The sequence below is a fragment of the Nicotiana tabacum genome, chromosome 3 (genome assembly GCF_000715075.1).
Source record: "Nicotiana tabacum cultivar K326 chromosome 3, ASM71507v2, whole genome shotgun sequence".
In the NCBI taxonomy this organism is placed as follows: domain Eukaryota; kingdom Viridiplantae; phylum Streptophyta; class Magnoliopsida; order Solanales; family Solanaceae; genus Nicotiana; species Nicotiana tabacum.
The window spans coordinates 214025268-214042771 of NC_134082.1; the positions used below are offsets into that span (position 1 = coordinate 214025268).

Sequence of the window (17504 nt, forward strand, 5' to 3'; positions counted from 1 at the left end):
GAGCGAGTGGAAATGAAATTATAGAAGGCTGCAAAGAAGAGACAGTGGAATTTAAAGTTTGAAAGTTACAACTCAACTACAAATCTAATAAGTAGCTCTTAAATTTGATTACTAATTAGGACAGATAACCAAAGAGTATTACATTTATACTTGTCATATAAATATTGAGACACATAATATAATAAATAATCAAAAGTGAGCTCTATTTAGTTTAAACTTTTAGAAAGTGCAAAACCTAGGAGTTTGCCGATACAAGAGTGGCCTGTTTGCACAGTTTTCTGTATTTATTTACTATTTATTTTGAAAGTATGGTTATGCGCTATTTTGAGTCCATTAATAAGAAGAACAAATTTAAGTCATGTCCAGAAGATGATTGTCACTCACTGGATTTTAATTGAAGATCATGTATATACTCCCTCCGGTCCACAATAAGTGGTTTTTTGGCCCTTATTTTGTGGTCCAAAATATTTGATTTTTTTTAGATTTTAAGAATGAATTAATTATTGTTTTCCTATATTACCCTGGAGTAAATAGTGTTTGAGTGTTTATGTGAAGAGATAACCGCTATAATGTTTTATTCTCGCTAGACATAAGACACTAACGGTTCAATGACGCAAAATTAAAGAAACATGCAAAAAGAGAAAAAGGAAAATATTGGGAGTTACAACTTGAAAAATAGATACCTAATAATCTTCCATGTATGTGTCGTACAATAAGAGGAAACACAAAGCTAGGCAGTTAGCTGAAACACTATCTTGTAGGCAGTGTGTCAAGTTATTCCGTCAAACTAGGTATTTTATGTACATAAGTGCACAGGCGAATTTGTACATAGGCATTGTCAAATAAATACAATGAATACAGTCTTAAGTGCAGAGGCGGATTTGTAGGCAGATTTGTAGGCATTTACATGGGGCACGTGAACTCATGGTTTTTCCGTCAAACTAGATATTTTATGTACATATTTTTTAGAATTGGTCTAGTATTATCTGCTAGCTCTCATGCTCCAAAGAGGCTAAATAGTGCACTTAATACTTCTTCTTTTTTTCTTTTATTATAGTGGTGCGCCCATGTCATTAAAATCCTAGATCCGCCTCTGCTTAAGTACACGCACGAATAGAGAAAATACAAGCTACTAGGCGAAGCCAGGAATTTCCTCAAGTGTGTTCAAACTTGAAATAAGTTAAACAAAATTCCAGCAAAGGGTGTTCAATATATGTTAAACAAAATCGCATTTATCTAATAATATCCCTTTCATTCCGCTTTGACCAATCCCTGCTTGCGGATTTCACTATACTCCCATTATTTTATGGAAACCAAAGGAATCATTCTTTATATTCAAAATTCCCAACTATGCTTGCCTTCTTTTGCTATCTTCAGCTGGGCCGGCCCACGGTGGGGCCCATACCACGAACTTCGTACAACTGGACCTCAAGGCCCCACTGTTTCTTGCTTTTTTGTGCACCAGAAGTATAAACACTGTAGTTTAAGAAGAACAACAACCCAGTATATTCTCACTTAGTGAGGTCTGGGGAGGGTAGTGTACGCAGGGGGTAAAGAGGCTGTTTCCAAATAGACCCCGGCATCCTTCCCTCCAAAAACTTCCCACCTTGCTCTTGGGGAGACTGTTTCCAAATAGACCCCGGCATCCTTCCCTCCAAAAACTTCCCACCTTGCTCTTGGGGAGACTCGAACTCATAACCTCTTGGTTGGAAGTGAAGGTTGCTTACCATCAGAGCAACCACTCTTGTCGTTTAAGAAGAGAACAAGAGATGAAATAAAATAACGTAGAATCGACCAACCAGCTAACAGAAAATTCTACCGTTAATAGTTTAAGAGGTATAATTCCAAATCCTATTCGATTGATAGAAAGAAGTCGATAAAATTCACTAAGTTCCAAACACGCGAAATGAAGAAGTCACAGATTTTTCCAAGATTTTCTTCCCTCAGAACCTACAGTCTGGACAAGCTGACGAATGCCCTTAATTTTCCAATAAAAAAACGATTGAAAGATCACAAACTTTCACCATTTAAAAACTCTTTCCTTTTCCTTTTCGCCTGATTTTCAACATCAAACTTCCTCTTTCTGCACCTTCATATCATAATCATTTCTAATAATTTCCCTGTTAATTATATAGGACATCAAATCATAATAATAAAGGTTGATTCATCAGCATAGATAGATTGCAAAAAACAAGGGCAGTGAATGAGTGTTATGAACAATTCTTTGTCTGTGAGCATGGGAAGTTTAAAGAATGACATAAAGAGCGAAGTTGGCAGCTTAAAGAGTGAAATAGGAAGTTTCAAGAGTGAGAATTCATACAGTAAGCTGCCGCTAGATGAGTCTTCTCTTGCTTCTTCTGAATCAAAGAAAGTGACTCCTGTCACCTCCGATTTTGAACTCAATTGTGGCAGCTTAGCACCTACTAGTCTCAGTTTCCCTGCCCTGAAATTCGAAGTGGACGATGATGTTGAAATTCAATCACCTGATAATTCCATTTGGGAATCATTCTTTGCTGATCAGCTGGAGGGAGATTTCATGATCTCTTCCCCCGTCAGGAACCATCCCTCGCCTCAGCCTGCTTCCAGTTTCAGTACTACTACTCATAGTAACAACAACAACAATAATAATAACTATAATATATACGCGCATCATCAGGGGATTCATGGGCAGAGCATGATGATGTGCTCACCTCCTCGCTCTCCTTTGGGACCTAATTACCACTCGAGTAATAAAGGCAAGGGACTGAGCCCACTCCAAAAGGTATTCAACTCTCCCAATAACCAGTTCATGCAAATTGAGAGCTTTAAACTGCCAGCTCTTGAGAGTTTCTTGGATGATGATTATGACAAGGAGGAGGATTTGGCATCCTCGTATTTGGCCCTTAAAGTTTCAGGTAGTGGTGTGGCTGGATCTTCGTCCGAGTCGTTTGATGCACTGTCGGTAGTGCCCGATCTGTTGGAGTGCCTGGCTTTGCCAAATTCATCATCTAATGGACCAGGTAGCTTTATGGGATCCTTACTTGGCGACACAAGTGCCGTCCCAGACGATGAAATTTTCCAGACGGGGTCTATCGCTCCTTTGTCCCAACAGCTACAACAAGAACGGCAGCATGAAAAGCAACAAAAACAAAGACCAATAACACATGCACAACCACCAATGACACAACAACAACATACGCAAATTATCAATCACAACTTGGTTGTTGCTGCACCTGATCAGGTACTACTTTATCTGTATTAATTTTCTTTGTAAATTTACTTTGACATTTATAATTGAGGGTTCTTTACAAGGTTAGGGAAAGGAAACCATATCTAGCTAGTACTACTCATCTTGCACGTCTTGATTTCACCTCATGCAAATATGCCAAAATTTAGACTGTCTTTCCCTCAGCGTATTCGGAATTTTAAGAGTACGGGTGCACCACTATTTTTAAATAGATGTACTTTTCAAATTAATTAGCAATTTTTAACAATGGAGTATTTTTTTTTTATGATGACACAACTTGACGAGCAAACTCTATAATATTGTTAGTATTATTTATGTCCTCTGACAAATTTTCATACTTTGAAAGCTATCAATAATAGAATTATTACTTGCAATAAATATCTTATGTTATATATATCAAGCTAAATATAAAAAAAAAATCATGCCTCTTATACATAGATCTTTTTATGTACTTCTATTTCCCTATAGATACGTAATTTGCATTATTAGTTTATGATTATAGTGGGAGTTTAGATTAATTTTATTATCTTTTTTGGTACTGTTTCATGACAAAATGTAAGCCTTTTTTGAGAGATTAACCTTTTAATTTTAAAGTTTTTTTTTTCAACGAATACTTACAACCTACTATTATCAGTGATAATCTTCAAGAGAAAAAGATGGAATCAGAACATCACATTTCATGAAACATTTTAGTGAAAGCCTTCTTTTTAAAGAACAACTTAAGGCGGTGCACTCATCGACATAAAATCAAAAAAATACAAGTGCTATACATAGTCCAGAAAGGGGAGCATAGGTTCACGTGAACCCACCTCCTCCCTCCCATATAAATCCGCCCCTGCAGTTTCCAATGCTATTTATTCAAATTAACTTTCTAATCTACCTTGTTTACAACATTATTTTTCTTTTTCAATAGTAACGTAGGAATTAAACCAAGTCAGCTAAAAACGGCAACATATCTACAGCGAATTCTAACGGCTTGCTTATTATGACCATGCAAACGTGTTTGTCCCTCTTTGTATATGGACAGAAGCTTATTAAGAAAAGAGCCTAATCCTTAGTCATCCCACAAAATTGGACTCTTTCAATCAGCTTCACTAGACAAATATAATCTATTGCTAATTTGAAGACGTTTCACTAGACAGCAATGTTCTAATTTATAGCCTGTTTGGCCAAGCTTTTTCAATCCTAAAACTATTTTTTTTTCAAAGTTGAGGTGTTTGGCCGGAAGAAAAAAAGTGCTTTTGAGGAAAAGCAGAAGCAGAAAAAAATAGTTTCTCTCCAAAAACACTTTTGAGAAAAATACACTTAGAAACAATTTTTAAAAGTTTAGCCAAACACTAATTGCTGCTCAGAAGTACTTTTCAAATTAATTAGCCAAATACAAACTGTTTTTTACCAAAAATACTTACGAGAAAAAAACACTTCTAAAAATTAGCTGATTTTTGCAGTTTCACCCAACGGGCTATTAATTTCCTAAATTATATAGGTGGCACTATGCTAATTAAAGATAAATAAGTGTAAATAATCTAATTTGAACGCATGCATGTATATATGCAGGAACAGGACAGTGGCTTACAACTGGTGCACCTTCTCCTTGCCTGTGCAGAAGCAGTCTCAAAAGAGGACTACATGTTGGCCAGAAGATACCTCCACCACCTGAATCGAGTTGTCACCCCTATCGGCGACTCCATGCAACGTGTCGCTTCCTGCTTCACCGAAGCTCTTACTGCTAGACTCGCCGCAACCCTAGCCACTAAACCCAGCACTTCTTCTGCTCCAAAACCATTCAACCCTTTCCCTCCTAATTCCCTAGAAATCCTCAAAATCTATCAAATTCTTTACCAAGCTTGCCCTTACGTTAAATTTGCTCATTTCACAGCTAATCAAGCCATATTTGAAGCATTTGAAGCCGAAGAGCGGGTCCACGTCATCGATTTAGACATCCTTCAAGGTTATCAGTGGCCCGCTTTTATGCAAGCGTTAGCAGCCCGACCCGGTGGAGCTCCGTTCCTTCGTATAACAGGAGTCGGGCCGTCTCCTGAAGCCGTCAGGGAAACGGGCCGATGTTTAACAGAACTGGCTCACTCCCTTCATGTTCCGTTTGAATTTCACCCTGTAGGCGAGCAACTTGAGGATTTGAAACCGCACATGTTTAACAGAAGGATTGGTGAGGCTCTGGCTGTTAATTCGGTGAACCGACTCCATAGAGTCCCAGTCAATTGTATTGGAAACTTGTTAGCCATGATTAGAGACCAGGCTCCGAATATAGTAACCATTGTGGAGCAAGAAGCGAGCCATAACGGGCCCTACTTTTTAGGCCGGTTCTTAGAAGCGTTGCACTACTATTCAGCGATATTTGATTCTCTGGACGCAACTTTTCCGGCGGATTCTTCGCAGAGGGCAAAACTGGAACAGTATATATTTGCGCCGGAGATAATGAACATAGTGTCGTGTGAGGGAGCAGAGAGAGTGGTGCGGCACGAGAGGTTGGAAAAATGGAGGAGATTAATGGAAGGGAAGGGGTTTAAAGGGGTGCCACTGAGTGCCAACGCAGTGACGCAGTCCAAAATATTACTGGGACTTTACTCGTGTGATGGTTATAAATTGACAGAGGATAATGGTTGTTTGCTCTTGGGATGGCAAGATAGAGCCATTTTAGCTGCGTCTGCATGGCGATGCTGATGCTGGTTTCTCTATTTGCTTCCCTTCTTCTTCCTTAATGTTTACTTGTATCAATGTATGTCTCCCCTTTTCCTTTCTTTCATTTTCTCTATTTAATTTCTTACTCAGATTGAGATTGCTTTTATCTAAGCCCAAACAAAACAAAACAAAAAGACGCATCAATGCCAAAGAGGAAAAAGAAAATGAAACAGAATTATCAAAGTTCTAGATGCATGGAGTATTATTTTTTCTGTGTAAGTAGAATGGGACCTCTTAAGATGGATTAGGTCAACATTAATTTATGATTAAAAAAAAAAATTGTAAGCTTAACATGACAAATTGTTAACGAGTCCCCAAATCTGATTAGTGTTAGATTTCTCTAATGTATAAATAGGACGGTCCATTCTCAACTTGAATTGGAGAATGTGAGTCGCATCCCCTACCATGAAAGTTTTGCTGTTTAGTGATGTATAAAATCACCACTGGAAGTGGTTTTGTTTAAAGAAGAAAAAAAGAAAGAAGAAAAGTAGAGGAAACGAATTATGAGACCATAAAAGGATTTCAAGCTTCAGGAAAAAAAAAAGTTTTTTTTTTTAGATCATATCTTTTTCGTTTCCTTATATATTTATGGTTATTCTAAAAGACAATAAAAGCTAAAGTCGCATGCTGCGTTACCTTGATATTGTAAGAATTACTCGGTTGTGTTATATACAAAAGTTGCTGAGACTTTTTTGGTAAGAATAAAGTTTACCCTGCATCACTCAATAAGGACAATTCCTCCTAAGACGACCACAAGTATTAAAAAAATAACCAGCATCCTACGTAAAGGTAGGTAGCTAGTACACTAATGTGTCAATTATTGACTAAAACGTGGAATCCATAAGTCAATTTAATTATGCGTCTGTTTGACAAGAAAATCCGAGTCCATTGACCATGATGAGAAATCACCTTCTGCGTGTCCCCATCCTTCCCTGTATTTTCCAAATGAGAAATCTGCGACTACAAATGTAAAGATGCCAACTTTATAGAACAAACGTGATAATAGGAACATGCAATAGTTACATAGAAATGCCTTTTAACAAACATGTAATAATGAGGTACATACAGATTATTAACTCAGTGACTAAAAGAGCAGGTAACCCCATGAATACCACAAGGTCAAACTGAATCACACTTGCAATCTCACAATATGGAGCACGAACAGATGCTTTTCTTTGGGGTCTCGTCAATCTTCTTTTCTGTTGCAGAAAGACAAGTCTCAGCAGCAATAAAGGTTAAGAATAAAACATCAATGGTTTAAGTTTAACAACATAACCCTGGACTGAGAATTGGCAACCGGGGGCTAGAGTAGGGGACAGCGTGTAGCAGGACCACCTCAGATCTTCAAATACAGAGCTCTCTCTCAAGGTTCAAGATACGCACATAGACGGTGAACAATTATACATGCGTCTACAAAAATACGACAGTTTGCAACTTAACAAGAAGTGGCAACGGAACTCCTTAGAACTTGGTAAGTCCACATTCATTAGATGCTCTACAAGTTGAGAGTCAGCAGTTCAGGTCACACTATAAAGAACAATTATATATGCGTCTACAAAAATACGACAGTTTGCAACTTAACAAGAAGTGACAACGGAACTCCTTAGAACTTAGTAAGTCCACGTTCATTAGATGCTTTACAAGTTGAGAGTCAGCAGTTCAGGTCACACTATAAAGAGGAAGATTATTCGGATTGTAGCAATCATCAAAAATTATGCACATCAATTGTAGACTAGCAAAATCCCTCAAAGTTGGATCTTCAGATAATTCAACAAAAACTAGCAGTGCTTGACGGTGAAGAAGTTAAGAGAATAACAATGCAAATAAACCAAAATAGACGAGGTGAAAAAGACCAAAAAAATAGCAAACAACAGCTATGCCTCAATCTCAAGCTAGCTAGAGTTGGTTATATAGATCCTCGTTGACCACATCATTCCACTCAGACTCGCATCAATCCAATATTTGAAGATTTTGATCCACACAAGTTTTTTTCTATTTCATTTTTGGTGTAAGGAAGAACTGGTAGAAGATGTGGACACACTGATAGATGCACTGAATCCTTGTAAGAAGAACAAGGATATAAATCTTGCTCTCCTTTATAATTCTTGTAGAGGCCCGACACTCACTCTCACATAACGTTATTGGTCTTATAACCGTTTTATAGAACTTGCCTATCAAACTGCATCCTCTCTATCATATAATACTCTGGTAGTATTTCTTCATTTCTTTTCTGATCAGTAAATATAAACTTAATAGCAAAAGATAGCAGCAAGCAGGTGCCTAAGTAGTTCAAAACATGAGGTAGTTTCTCCCTTTTAGACTTGGAGGAAGTCTATGAGTTCTACTATCAAGCTAGGATCCTCTAGAGAATTTACATTGCTCCACCAATACATGTTCTATAGGCATCTAAACTTCACGAACAGTAAGGATAGATTTTTATCCACAAAATATTTATGGTTTCTCGCAATCCAAACTGCCCAAGATACACAAAGAAATAGCTCTCCATATCTTCTTTTTGCTCTTGGTAATTCTTTGGCCCTGCCAGTTGTTAAGCGTATCTTATGTTTCCGGCATCACCAACAAAATCCCAAATAGATTTGGGAACATACACCAAATCTTCCATATGTACTAACAGTGCAATAATAGCACTTCTCCATTTTATCAACCATCCTATTTTAATTCTGTGTGTGATATCTTCATCAATTGTTCCATTCTCCTAGAGCCGAGATCTAAATTAGTGCATTTACGCACCATAATCCTGTCTAATCTCGCGTCACCTTACCTCTTCTTTATGCTGGCTAAACTTGCCGTGCGTAGATTCAGCTCCAAGCAACATAGATTGATAGGATACAATAAAGAGTAGAGGGAAAAAAAGGAAAAATCATAAAGACAATTCTACACCATGAAACAAGTGTTGAGTTATCATGGAATATATTCAAAGTGACATAATGAATACATGTAAAAAGCTGGTGTAATTATAAGCTTGTGTATTAAGCAACGTGTTGAGTTGCTCATCCCACCTAGAGCACATTCAAGCTGATTTTTAATAAAGCTAATTTCACTCACATAATACCCCAGCAAATATTGATCCATGATAAAGCTAATTCACTCACATAAAAACGCTGGATATGTTAACATCCCAAGTTACTGTTGTCAACACAAGATGGTGGTAAAATACTAAAGTGTAACATTAAGAATTATGCATTGATTCATTCTTCAATGCCCCATAGCAAGTTTTCATTTATGCTGATATAGAAAGTAAGAACAAGGTAAGAAATATATTGGCTTTCGATGTACATTCGCTTACAATTTTACCCTAAACATGGTAATTTTACCATTTAATTGGTTAAACAATGCTCAATTTTCGTAACTTCCTCAATTTATGTTATTGGGAGATACTTCAAGTGACATTTCCCTATCTCTATGTCATTCATTTCAACCTCAACTCCCAAAATATTTTCCACACTTGGCTATATTTTCTCTTACAAAAGTTTATTAACGAGTCCAATAAGTAGAAGAGGAATAAAAGTTATTCTAGTTCTCCATCTTATTGCCAGCCAACAAATTGCAAACATCCACCGTGTTATAGAAGGATGGTTGCAAATTTCAGCGGACATAGAGTAAATTGAATCGAATTGACAAGCATTTTTCTGTTCAAAATAGAAGAAATATTAAGATGGGATCAGAGAAATGTCAAATCTTCGCAACCTCCTCCTTTCTTCTCATAAAATAGCAATTTCTCCACACCACATGTGAAAGACTCCAACTGAACTATATCTGAATATCTTACACTCTTGCCTTAGAGAAATGTCAATCTTCTGAAAATCTTGGCAAAGCCACTAGACATCTCCAGCATAACTATGTTAGACAGATGCATTCTATGTTAGAAATAAGACTCCCACATTCAACACTGTTGCTTAAGGTTCAACACATTCAAAGGAAGAGATAAAAGCTTCTAGTTCCCTTTCTGTTTTAAGAACATAAAGATTTCATCAGGTTAAAATGTCCTAATATAAAACAGGAAGACATAGCATAGAATGCCAGCATATTCAGTAGTAAGGGGAACCAACCTGATTTTGCTTTAGCTATAGATGGTTGTACAACAGCATGCATGGTAATTATACCATTTGGTAGCTCGCCAAAAGGCGTCTTGCATTGACCAACACTCCTGCTGTTTTCCAAGATTTTGCCAGCACATATCAATTTTACATCATTTGCCGCCTTGGGTGCAATTTTTTTATCTGCAGTGAAAACAACTGAATCTTATTAAAACAAAGCCCATAGACAAAAGGTACAAAGAAGCATATGAACGAATCCCTTTTCAAAGACCCCTGCAAATAAATGGACCATCAGAAAAGTAATAAAGCATGATATAAGAGGAAGGTGTCAAATCTTAAAGTTCAGATGTCTACTCACTTTCTTGCACGATATAGAGCAAACATAAAGGTGGTTTTTCCAGGCTCAAAACTCTATCACCTTTACCAACATAGGTTTATAGTTGTGAAAATTTGGTCTTGGGTTTACCCCCTTTGTTTGATAGGGGTGAAAATAGGGCATATTGAAGGTTCAGTCTTAAAAGTGTAGAAACTTAAAATTCTCTTCTAATTCTGAAGGAGTAGCGGTTTGTGTGTCTTGCTTTGGCTCTGGACGAACTTTACCTGTAGCTAACCCAAAAGGCTTCAACTTTTGGCTGATCTTTTTATTTATTTTTCTTTTTTCTTTTTTAGTGTGAAGGTGGGAAAGTACTTTTTCTTCTGTTCTCTTCAAAACCAGAAAGCTCCTGGTTGGAAAATTTACTTAGCTCGTCCTGCAGTACGGTATTTGAACACTGAATGACAGAATTTTACTTTGCTTTTTTTTTTTTTACTTTATTGTTAATATTTATAGTTATTTTCCTTGCATTAGATATATATTCTTTCATTTTTTTCCCTCAGCACCTTGTTTCACTATGCATATGTATCAATTTTTGTTGTGCATTTAAAATCTCAATAGACCTTGGTGCTTTCCTGCGCTTTTGGCCTTTGAGAGCACCACATTTAACCCTATCAAGAATCCTAAGGTCCATGGGTTCTATTTCAAGCTTTCCTAGGCAAATGAGTAGGACCAAAACGCTTAGTTGTCAATCTTTGATGGAGTCAATATGATTTGGTGTCATTAGCTCGATGATCTAGCTATCAAGTCCCCACTCTTAGAATTCAGCATATATCTGACAATTTGGATACATATTCTACTTTCATGTACAACACTATGAATCATGCAATTTTGGATCTAGGTAACACTGTCTGGATGTAGGCTGATTCACTCTGGTGATGGTGGTGATTTTGATCTTAAAGATGGATAATAAATATATACCCTAAATTTTTTGACACTATGAACCGTAGGTTGGATATATTTACTTTTTGTTTTTAAAGAATATATGACTGCAGTGAAGGGGAGCCTTGGCGTAACTGGTAAAGTTGTTGTCATGTGACGAGGAGGTCACAAGGTTCAAGGTGTGGAAACAGCCTCTTGCAGAAATGCAGGATAAAACTGCGTACAATAGACCCTTGTGGTCTAGCCCTTCCCCGAACCCCACGCATAGCGAGAGCTTAGTGCACCGTGATGCCCCTTTTTTAATATATGACTTTAGTAGTATGAATACATTCCCTTAAAGTGATTTTGTCATATCATATGTGCAAGCAAGCAATCATAAGTGCAGGAATATCGAGAGGATGCATACAGGAATTTCTCATAATCATGGGTTTACACCAGGCGGCTGGCTTATATTGAGCTAACTAATAGTATACACTATACAAGATGAGATTCTATGGTGAATGATGTGGGCTTACAACAAGCATCTTCCTTGAATGGCTTCTTGTTTACCATAGTTATGGACAAAGTAACTAATATACATAGGATGATATTCTAAGGCCTTTGATATTGCATATGATGTTGTGCTAAATGACGAAACTAGCAAGGGAGTTGACACAAAGCTGGAAATATGGAGAAACCCTCAAGATAGTGAAGATTTTTGGAGAACTAAAAATAAGACCAAATATATGCAGCCTAAGACTCCTGAACCCAATGATAAAAAGAGCACTAAAACAAATACAACACACAATTCTTTCATGTGAAACATCAAGGCACATGATGAAAGTTCACACCAGCTAATAAAACTTCTGAATAAGCAGCACGAAAGCTTGAACAGACTACACTAGAAACTCGGGACTCATACGAACTTATTGAAGATGAGTCATTTTAAACGGAATTGACGTTCAGAAAAAGAAATACCTCCCTACAGTTCTTGACTCAAAAAATTCTGCAAAGATACTTTCTATCATTAATTCAATATTAGTACATTTGCGACTTATCTCCACAAGGTAGAGGTAAGGTCTGCATACACACTACCTTCCTCAGACTATGGGATTATACTGGGTATGTTGTTATTGTTGCGACTAACACTAGCACTCTTGGACTTTTCCAGAGGAGTTGCCACTTGACACAAGCTTTCTAACTAATAAGCCTGACCATGAACGGTATAACAAATTCAAAAGCTGCCTATAAGTGACTTAATCTAACAAAATTCAACTTTCAAATTATGCAGGATGAGATCTGACTATTATTTTTTAATTATCATAGTGTTCAGGCCAGCTTATGCGCACCTCAACTAACTCAACAGAGTACCTGCTACCTCCCACCAACATGTACCTGGTAAGTAACTCTATCCACCAATGCTTAGATATATGAGAAAGAAATCACCTAGTATTTTTGCCAGGATGTGAACCTTTGACCTCGTGGTTCTCAATACACTTCATCGACCACTAGGCCACACCCTTTAGTCCCCCTTTTAGAGCTAATTTTCAATGCAAAGGATCACACTGATTGTAAAACTAAATAAGCTAAAACGAGAGTTGAAAGTCCTTAACTTTTTAATCAGGGAGGCATCATATGTGGGCAAATTACAACAACTGAAAACATGGCAAGACTGGTTATACATAGCCCTGAAAAGAATTACACGATGCTTGACTTCTAACTAGGAAAAAAATATTAAAATTAGCAAAGTAGGGAGGTAGAAAAAAAAAACCTTTGGGCCACTCGGCGACAATTCTCTCTTTAAGCATAGCTATGGTGGAAGCAGGTGAGTAGCGAAAAGGACCAATATCTGATCCATCGTACAACCGAAATTTGAGCTCTATCAAGTCCTCCTCCGGCATTTGCCCACCGTCTTCACTTGTTTTCCGATCAACACCAACCAAACCTCCAACCTTCACTGGACTTCCCAAATTACCCTCAGCTCCTGAAGCCAAACACAGAAATTGAGTACACGCCGTTGAACCACTCAAACCCCATAGTTTAAAAAAGGGAAATAAATTAACTTCTAAGCTACAAGTATAACACGAATATAAAAATAAATAAAATATTAACATGTACCAGTGATTAACGAGTAGTGAAAGAGCAGATTTGAAGTATTATTGAGTTTGGTTGCATTGAATTTAGTAAAAGGGAGGGAGAAGAAACCAGGAACCCTAGACCCCAAATCGATGACGTTGAACGGGAAAGTAAGACGGAAAAGGAAAGAAATGTAAAACAGTGAAGAGCTTACAAAATATATACAGTGGTTAAAACCCTTTCCTTTTTGGTTTTGTGTATGATTGGAGTATGATTTTGACGTCAGGTTGCTGTAATGGCAAACAATTTCCGCTTCCAACCAAGAGTTCGTAAGTTCGAGTTTCCCAACAATAAGGTGGTGATAAGTGATGTGAGGGACTATTTAGAAACAGCTTCTCTACCCTAATATAGGGCTAATATAGGGGTAAGATTTGCGTACAAACTAACTCCCAAACCCCACTAAGTGGGATTACGCTGGATTTTAGAGTGTATGCCACGTGGCTCACGGCTGGCTCGAGCTGTTGTATCACTTTTTTCTGTTCGTTTTTTCACTTTGCATTTTAATGGAGGTTTTCTTTAATTTACATTTTTATCTTTTTACAACTATTATTATTTAATAAAATCATAAGGTATATCTTTTCGATAAATCGTAAGGTGTTTGAGTCATTTTTGCATCCTATGTTTTTTGCTCTTTGCTTTTATGATAAATGATTTATGGATGAGATTAATTACTTTGTACCTTTCATGATTGTGAGAGGCGAACCATCTTTAGAAACATTGAAAAAGTGATAATTTGCACACAAAACAACTTGAGCTTTTCTTTGTTTTTTTGAGAGTTTTCCAATAATTAAGTGATTTTATTGTGATAAAAAATAGGAAAGTGACTTTACTAATTAACTCCAAACAATTACACTATTTTTTACGCTAAAATGAAATATTTATTTTATATTCTTCTCTCTCTTCTATATTCCCTCCGGTTCACAATAAGTGTCCAATTTGCTTTTAGCACGCCCATTAAGAAAATATTAAATTCTATACAAAAATATCTACTATGACTTAACTACCCCTAATTAAATATTTAATGTGAGGAGTAAGAAAACTTTTTAGGGATATGTACGTAGAGGTTATTTTGTAAAAACAAATTAAATTCTTTCTTGATTACATAATACATAACTGGTCACTTATTTGAACCAAAATGAAAAAGCAAATTGGACACTTATTATGAACCGGAGGGAGTATTATATTAATTTTTTATTTAAATTTATTTTTTATTTCATAAAACAAATCGTTTCTTTTTTCTTTTTTTACATGTTAATCCCAAATAATTCATGCCTTTCTTATTTAACCATTTAATATAAAATTATTTTATATCATAAATTTTTAAATAATATAAATTGTAAGCAAATATTATACATATTAATGGATAATTTAAATAAAAATAAAATCATTGATAAGATATAATTAAATAAATATTATTTTATGGTAAAATTTAATGAAATTTTTACATAAATAATCAACTTTCAGGATTAGTATGCCGCTCCCATAAATGCTCTATTAATGCATTACAGAGTGCAAAATGAGCATCTTTGTCTATAAAAATAATATATACGAAAATTAATTTATAAAAATTATACACCAAAATCAAAATATAAAATTAATATTATAAAGATATTACATAAAAAGTATAAATAATTACAAAATTTATAATATATTAATTTAAAAGTCAGTATATAATAAAAGATAATAATAAAACATTAATGAATAGTAACGGTGTTGATGGTGTAACATTATTCACACACCAAAATGGGGTAAGAAATGGCGTTAGGTTGGAGCACGAAAACACTAAATCTTACATCAAAATAGCGTTTGGCATCAAAAATGGTGTTGGGTTGGAGATGGTGTAAGTAATTTAGTCACCTTGAATGATCATTTGAGGAATTTACTTCAAATTCCATTTAACTAAAAGAAGTTTTCTTTTAAGTTATAGGAGCATTATCTTGAAGCACATTAAAAATGAGTGATATTCTCTTAAATTCAGTATTAAGTGGTAGTAGTACAATATACCTTCTCTTCTATTTGTAATGAAACCTTCCTTCTTAGTACAGTTAAAAAAGAGCCATAACAACTCTAGGATAAGTAAAAGAAAAATTGAAACTGAGTTTGTACAGGCGAGGTAGAACATTGCACTATAGCAGACAAAGTAAAAGTAAATTAGGAAGTGATCATATGTAAAGAAATGTGGAAATACATTTTTCTTATTCACTTCAATTCTCTTTAGAAGCAGCACGTTACAATTTTTTTCCCAGACCATTAAGACTTTTAACTACAAAAAACAAGTAAAACAAAAAATCTTCTCTGGTCATGAAGTAGAAAAAAAGAAAAGATTGGTAAATCTAAGCAACTCCACTTCCGCTGTAGTAAAGTAAAAAAAAAAAACAAGAGGAAGAGAGAAGAGAAGATCTTGCTCAGACTCTCCGAAAACGTCGTCGGGTGCGTATCGGATCCTCAAAAGTATTGTATTTTTGGAAGATCCGATACGGGTGCGGCAGCATTTTGGAGAATCCGCGCAACACGATTAAAGCCAGAGAGCACCAGCCTCTTTCAAAAGTGGAACTAATGTGCCATTAATGTGAGCTGCCATGACACTGTCCATAGCTCCAACCAACTTCCCACCTATGAAAACAACAGGCAAAGAAGAGGAGCTGCCCAAAAGACTCATTAAAGCCTGCTCCCAACTGGAGTTCTCATCTAATTCATAAACTGTTGGGTTGACACCCATTCCACAGAAAAGCTTCTTGATTGCGTGACACATGCAACAAGTATTATTGCTGAATATCACCACTGCATTCCTTGATGCCATTCCCTGTACTTCTTCCAATGGGTCACCACCACCCATCTTAAAATTCTCAGGTAGGTAAGAATTCCAAGGCTCTGTTTGATAGTGCATTCTATTTATTTCAATTATGAGAATGTCTATAGGGATGAACGAAGGATGAACGAAGTTAACTTTATTCAAGTATGGGAGGTGCAAGACAAGTGAGTCGGTTAGCTCAATTATCCTTGTGGTGAGTGAGGATGATTCAGGTATTTACAACTAGAGGTATTTATAGAGAATCGCAGGTGGATAGAGGTCTTGGGTAGTGAAGTGTGGTGGGACTGGTTAACTGTCCTTGTTGTATTTTAGCATAAATACAATTTCAGCATTTGGCTTTGTTCTAGCTTATGTTGATCCAACACATTTACCCAAAGAATAAAATTGCAGGCTTTTGTCTGAAAAGGGAGTCGAGTTCTGAGACTAGTTATTGTTGTTGTTACATAGAGGGCTGAAATATTTATAAGTCAGGAACGTGACTTTCATAAACTTAACAATGAGCCGTCCTTGTTCAGTATGGTTCCCTTTTTAAAGGAGACATTTGTCTCTGCTTTTCGGCTGATTCTAAAATATTGAGACAGTTTTACCTTCTGACCTCACTCCTTATTCATATCAAACTTTAATTTGGACGGCTGCTTTTGGACAAATTCCCGACATTTTGTCTCTTTTGCTATTGTGTAAAGACTCGCGTGTTTTTTGAAACAAAATAGGGAGTACCAGGTAGAAGTGGTTGTAGTAGTTCCCTGATATAAGAGCAGTTGCATATAGTAGGACTAAGAGTAGCTTTGGGGAGACAAAGTTGCTGCACTTTTTGCAATATCAACTTCCTTTTCTTTTTTTTCTTTTTTTTTTTTTACAGAATGATCCATTGTGATGAAAATGCATGCAGTAATGCAGAAAAAATTTACTCCCTCCGTTCCAATTTATGTGAACCTGTTTGACTGGGCACAGAGTTTAAGAAAAAAAAAGAATTTATGTGAACCTATTTGACTGGGCACGGAGTTTAAGAAAAAAATGAAGACTTTTGAAATTTGTGGTCCTAAACAAGTTAAAATGGGGTCCAAAGTATTCGTGTAGTTATAAAAGCTTCTCATTAAGGGTAGAATTGGAAGTTTAAGCTAAATTGTTTCCAAATTTAAAAATTCTTTTTGGAACGGACCAAAAAGAAAATAGGTTCACATAAACTGGAACGGAGGGAGTATTTTGTTATTTTGTACCTCACGCAAGTAGTGCATGCAGAAAAATTATTTTGTGCCTTGAGAAAGGAAGGGAAAAATGAGTCAGTTGTCCACTTCTTGTTGGTACAGAAACTGACAGCAGGACGGCGGCGTTAATCAG

At 36.2% G+C, this 17504-nt stretch overlaps 3 protein-coding genes across 7 annotated transcripts; 1 reads left to right on the forward strand and 2 right to left on the reverse strand.

The window, feature by feature from the left end:
- Positions 1–1227: 1227 nt before the first annotated feature.
- On the forward strand, positions 1228–5990 carry LOC107816380 (GRAS family protein RAM1). The gene is made up of 2 exons (XM_016642090.2): positions 1228–3220; positions 4784–5990. Exons 1-2 carry the CDS (start codon positions 2204–2206, stop codon positions 5906–5908), a joined length of 2142 nt encoding a protein of 713 aa, XP_016497576.1. The 5' UTR covers positions 1228–2203; the 3' UTR covers positions 5909–5990.
- A 544-nt stretch (positions 5991–6534) lies between these two features.
- On the reverse strand, positions 6535–13622 carry LOC107816382 (membrane-anchored ubiquitin-fold protein 4). 5 transcript variants are annotated; one of them, XR_001654942.2, is made up of 5 exons: positions 13337–13554; positions 12990–13202; positions 9997–10167; positions 6993–7125; positions 6535–6858 (listed from the first exon to the last, which is right to left on the reverse strand). XR_001654942.2 is itself a non-coding variant. In XM_016642092.2 (4 exons), the coding sequence occupies exons 2-4, from the start codon at positions 13117–13119 to the stop codon at positions 7070–7072; spliced, it is 357 nt and encodes a 118-aa protein (XP_016497578.1). In that variant the 5' UTR covers positions 13120–13202; positions 13337–13554; the 3' UTR covers positions 6888–7069. The 5 variants fall into 5 exon arrangements, 1 of the variants encoding a protein (XP_016497578.1); XR_001654941.2 differs by having other exon boundaries at positions 6535–6886; XR_001654940.2 differs by lacking the exon at positions 6535–6858 and adding an exon at positions 7203–7421 and having other exon boundaries at positions 6888–7125; positions 13337–13622.
- A 2247-nt stretch (positions 13623–15869) lies between these two features.
- LOC107816381 (glutaredoxin-C5-like) lies at positions 15870–16190 on the reverse strand. The gene has a single exon (XM_016642091.2). The coding sequence runs from the start codon at positions 16188–16190 to the stop codon at positions 15870–15872; it is 321 nt and encodes a 106-aa protein (XP_016497577.2).
- Between the last annotated feature and the right edge of the window lie 1314 nt (positions 16191–17504).

Bases quoted from the DNA above. Each gene is read 5' to 3' on its own strand.
- LOC107816380 (XM_016642090.2), top strand. From the start codon at position 2,204: ATGAGTGTTATGAACAATTCTTTGTCTGTGAGCATGGGAAGTTTAAAG. The intron at 3,221-4,783 runs GTACTACTTTAT...GTATATATGCAG, and splicing joins TTGTTGCTGCACCTGATCAG to GAACAGGACAGTGGCTTACA.
- LOC107816381 (XM_016642091.2), bottom strand. From the start codon at position 16,190: ATGGGTGGTGGTGACCCATTGGAAGAAGTACAGGGAATGGCATCAAGG.
- LOC107816382 (XM_016642092.2), bottom strand. From the start codon at position 13,119: ATGCCGGAGGAGGACTTGATAGAGCTCAAATTTCGGTTGTACGATGGA. The intron at 10,168-12,989 runs GTTTTTTTTTTC...TTTTCACTGCAG, and splicing joins TGTCGCCGAGTGGCCCAAAG to ATAAAAAAATTGCACCCAAG. The intron at 7,126-9,996 runs GTTGGTTCCCCT...TTTCTGCAACAG, and splicing joins TATAGCTAAAGCAAAATCAG to AAAAGAAGATTGACGAGACC.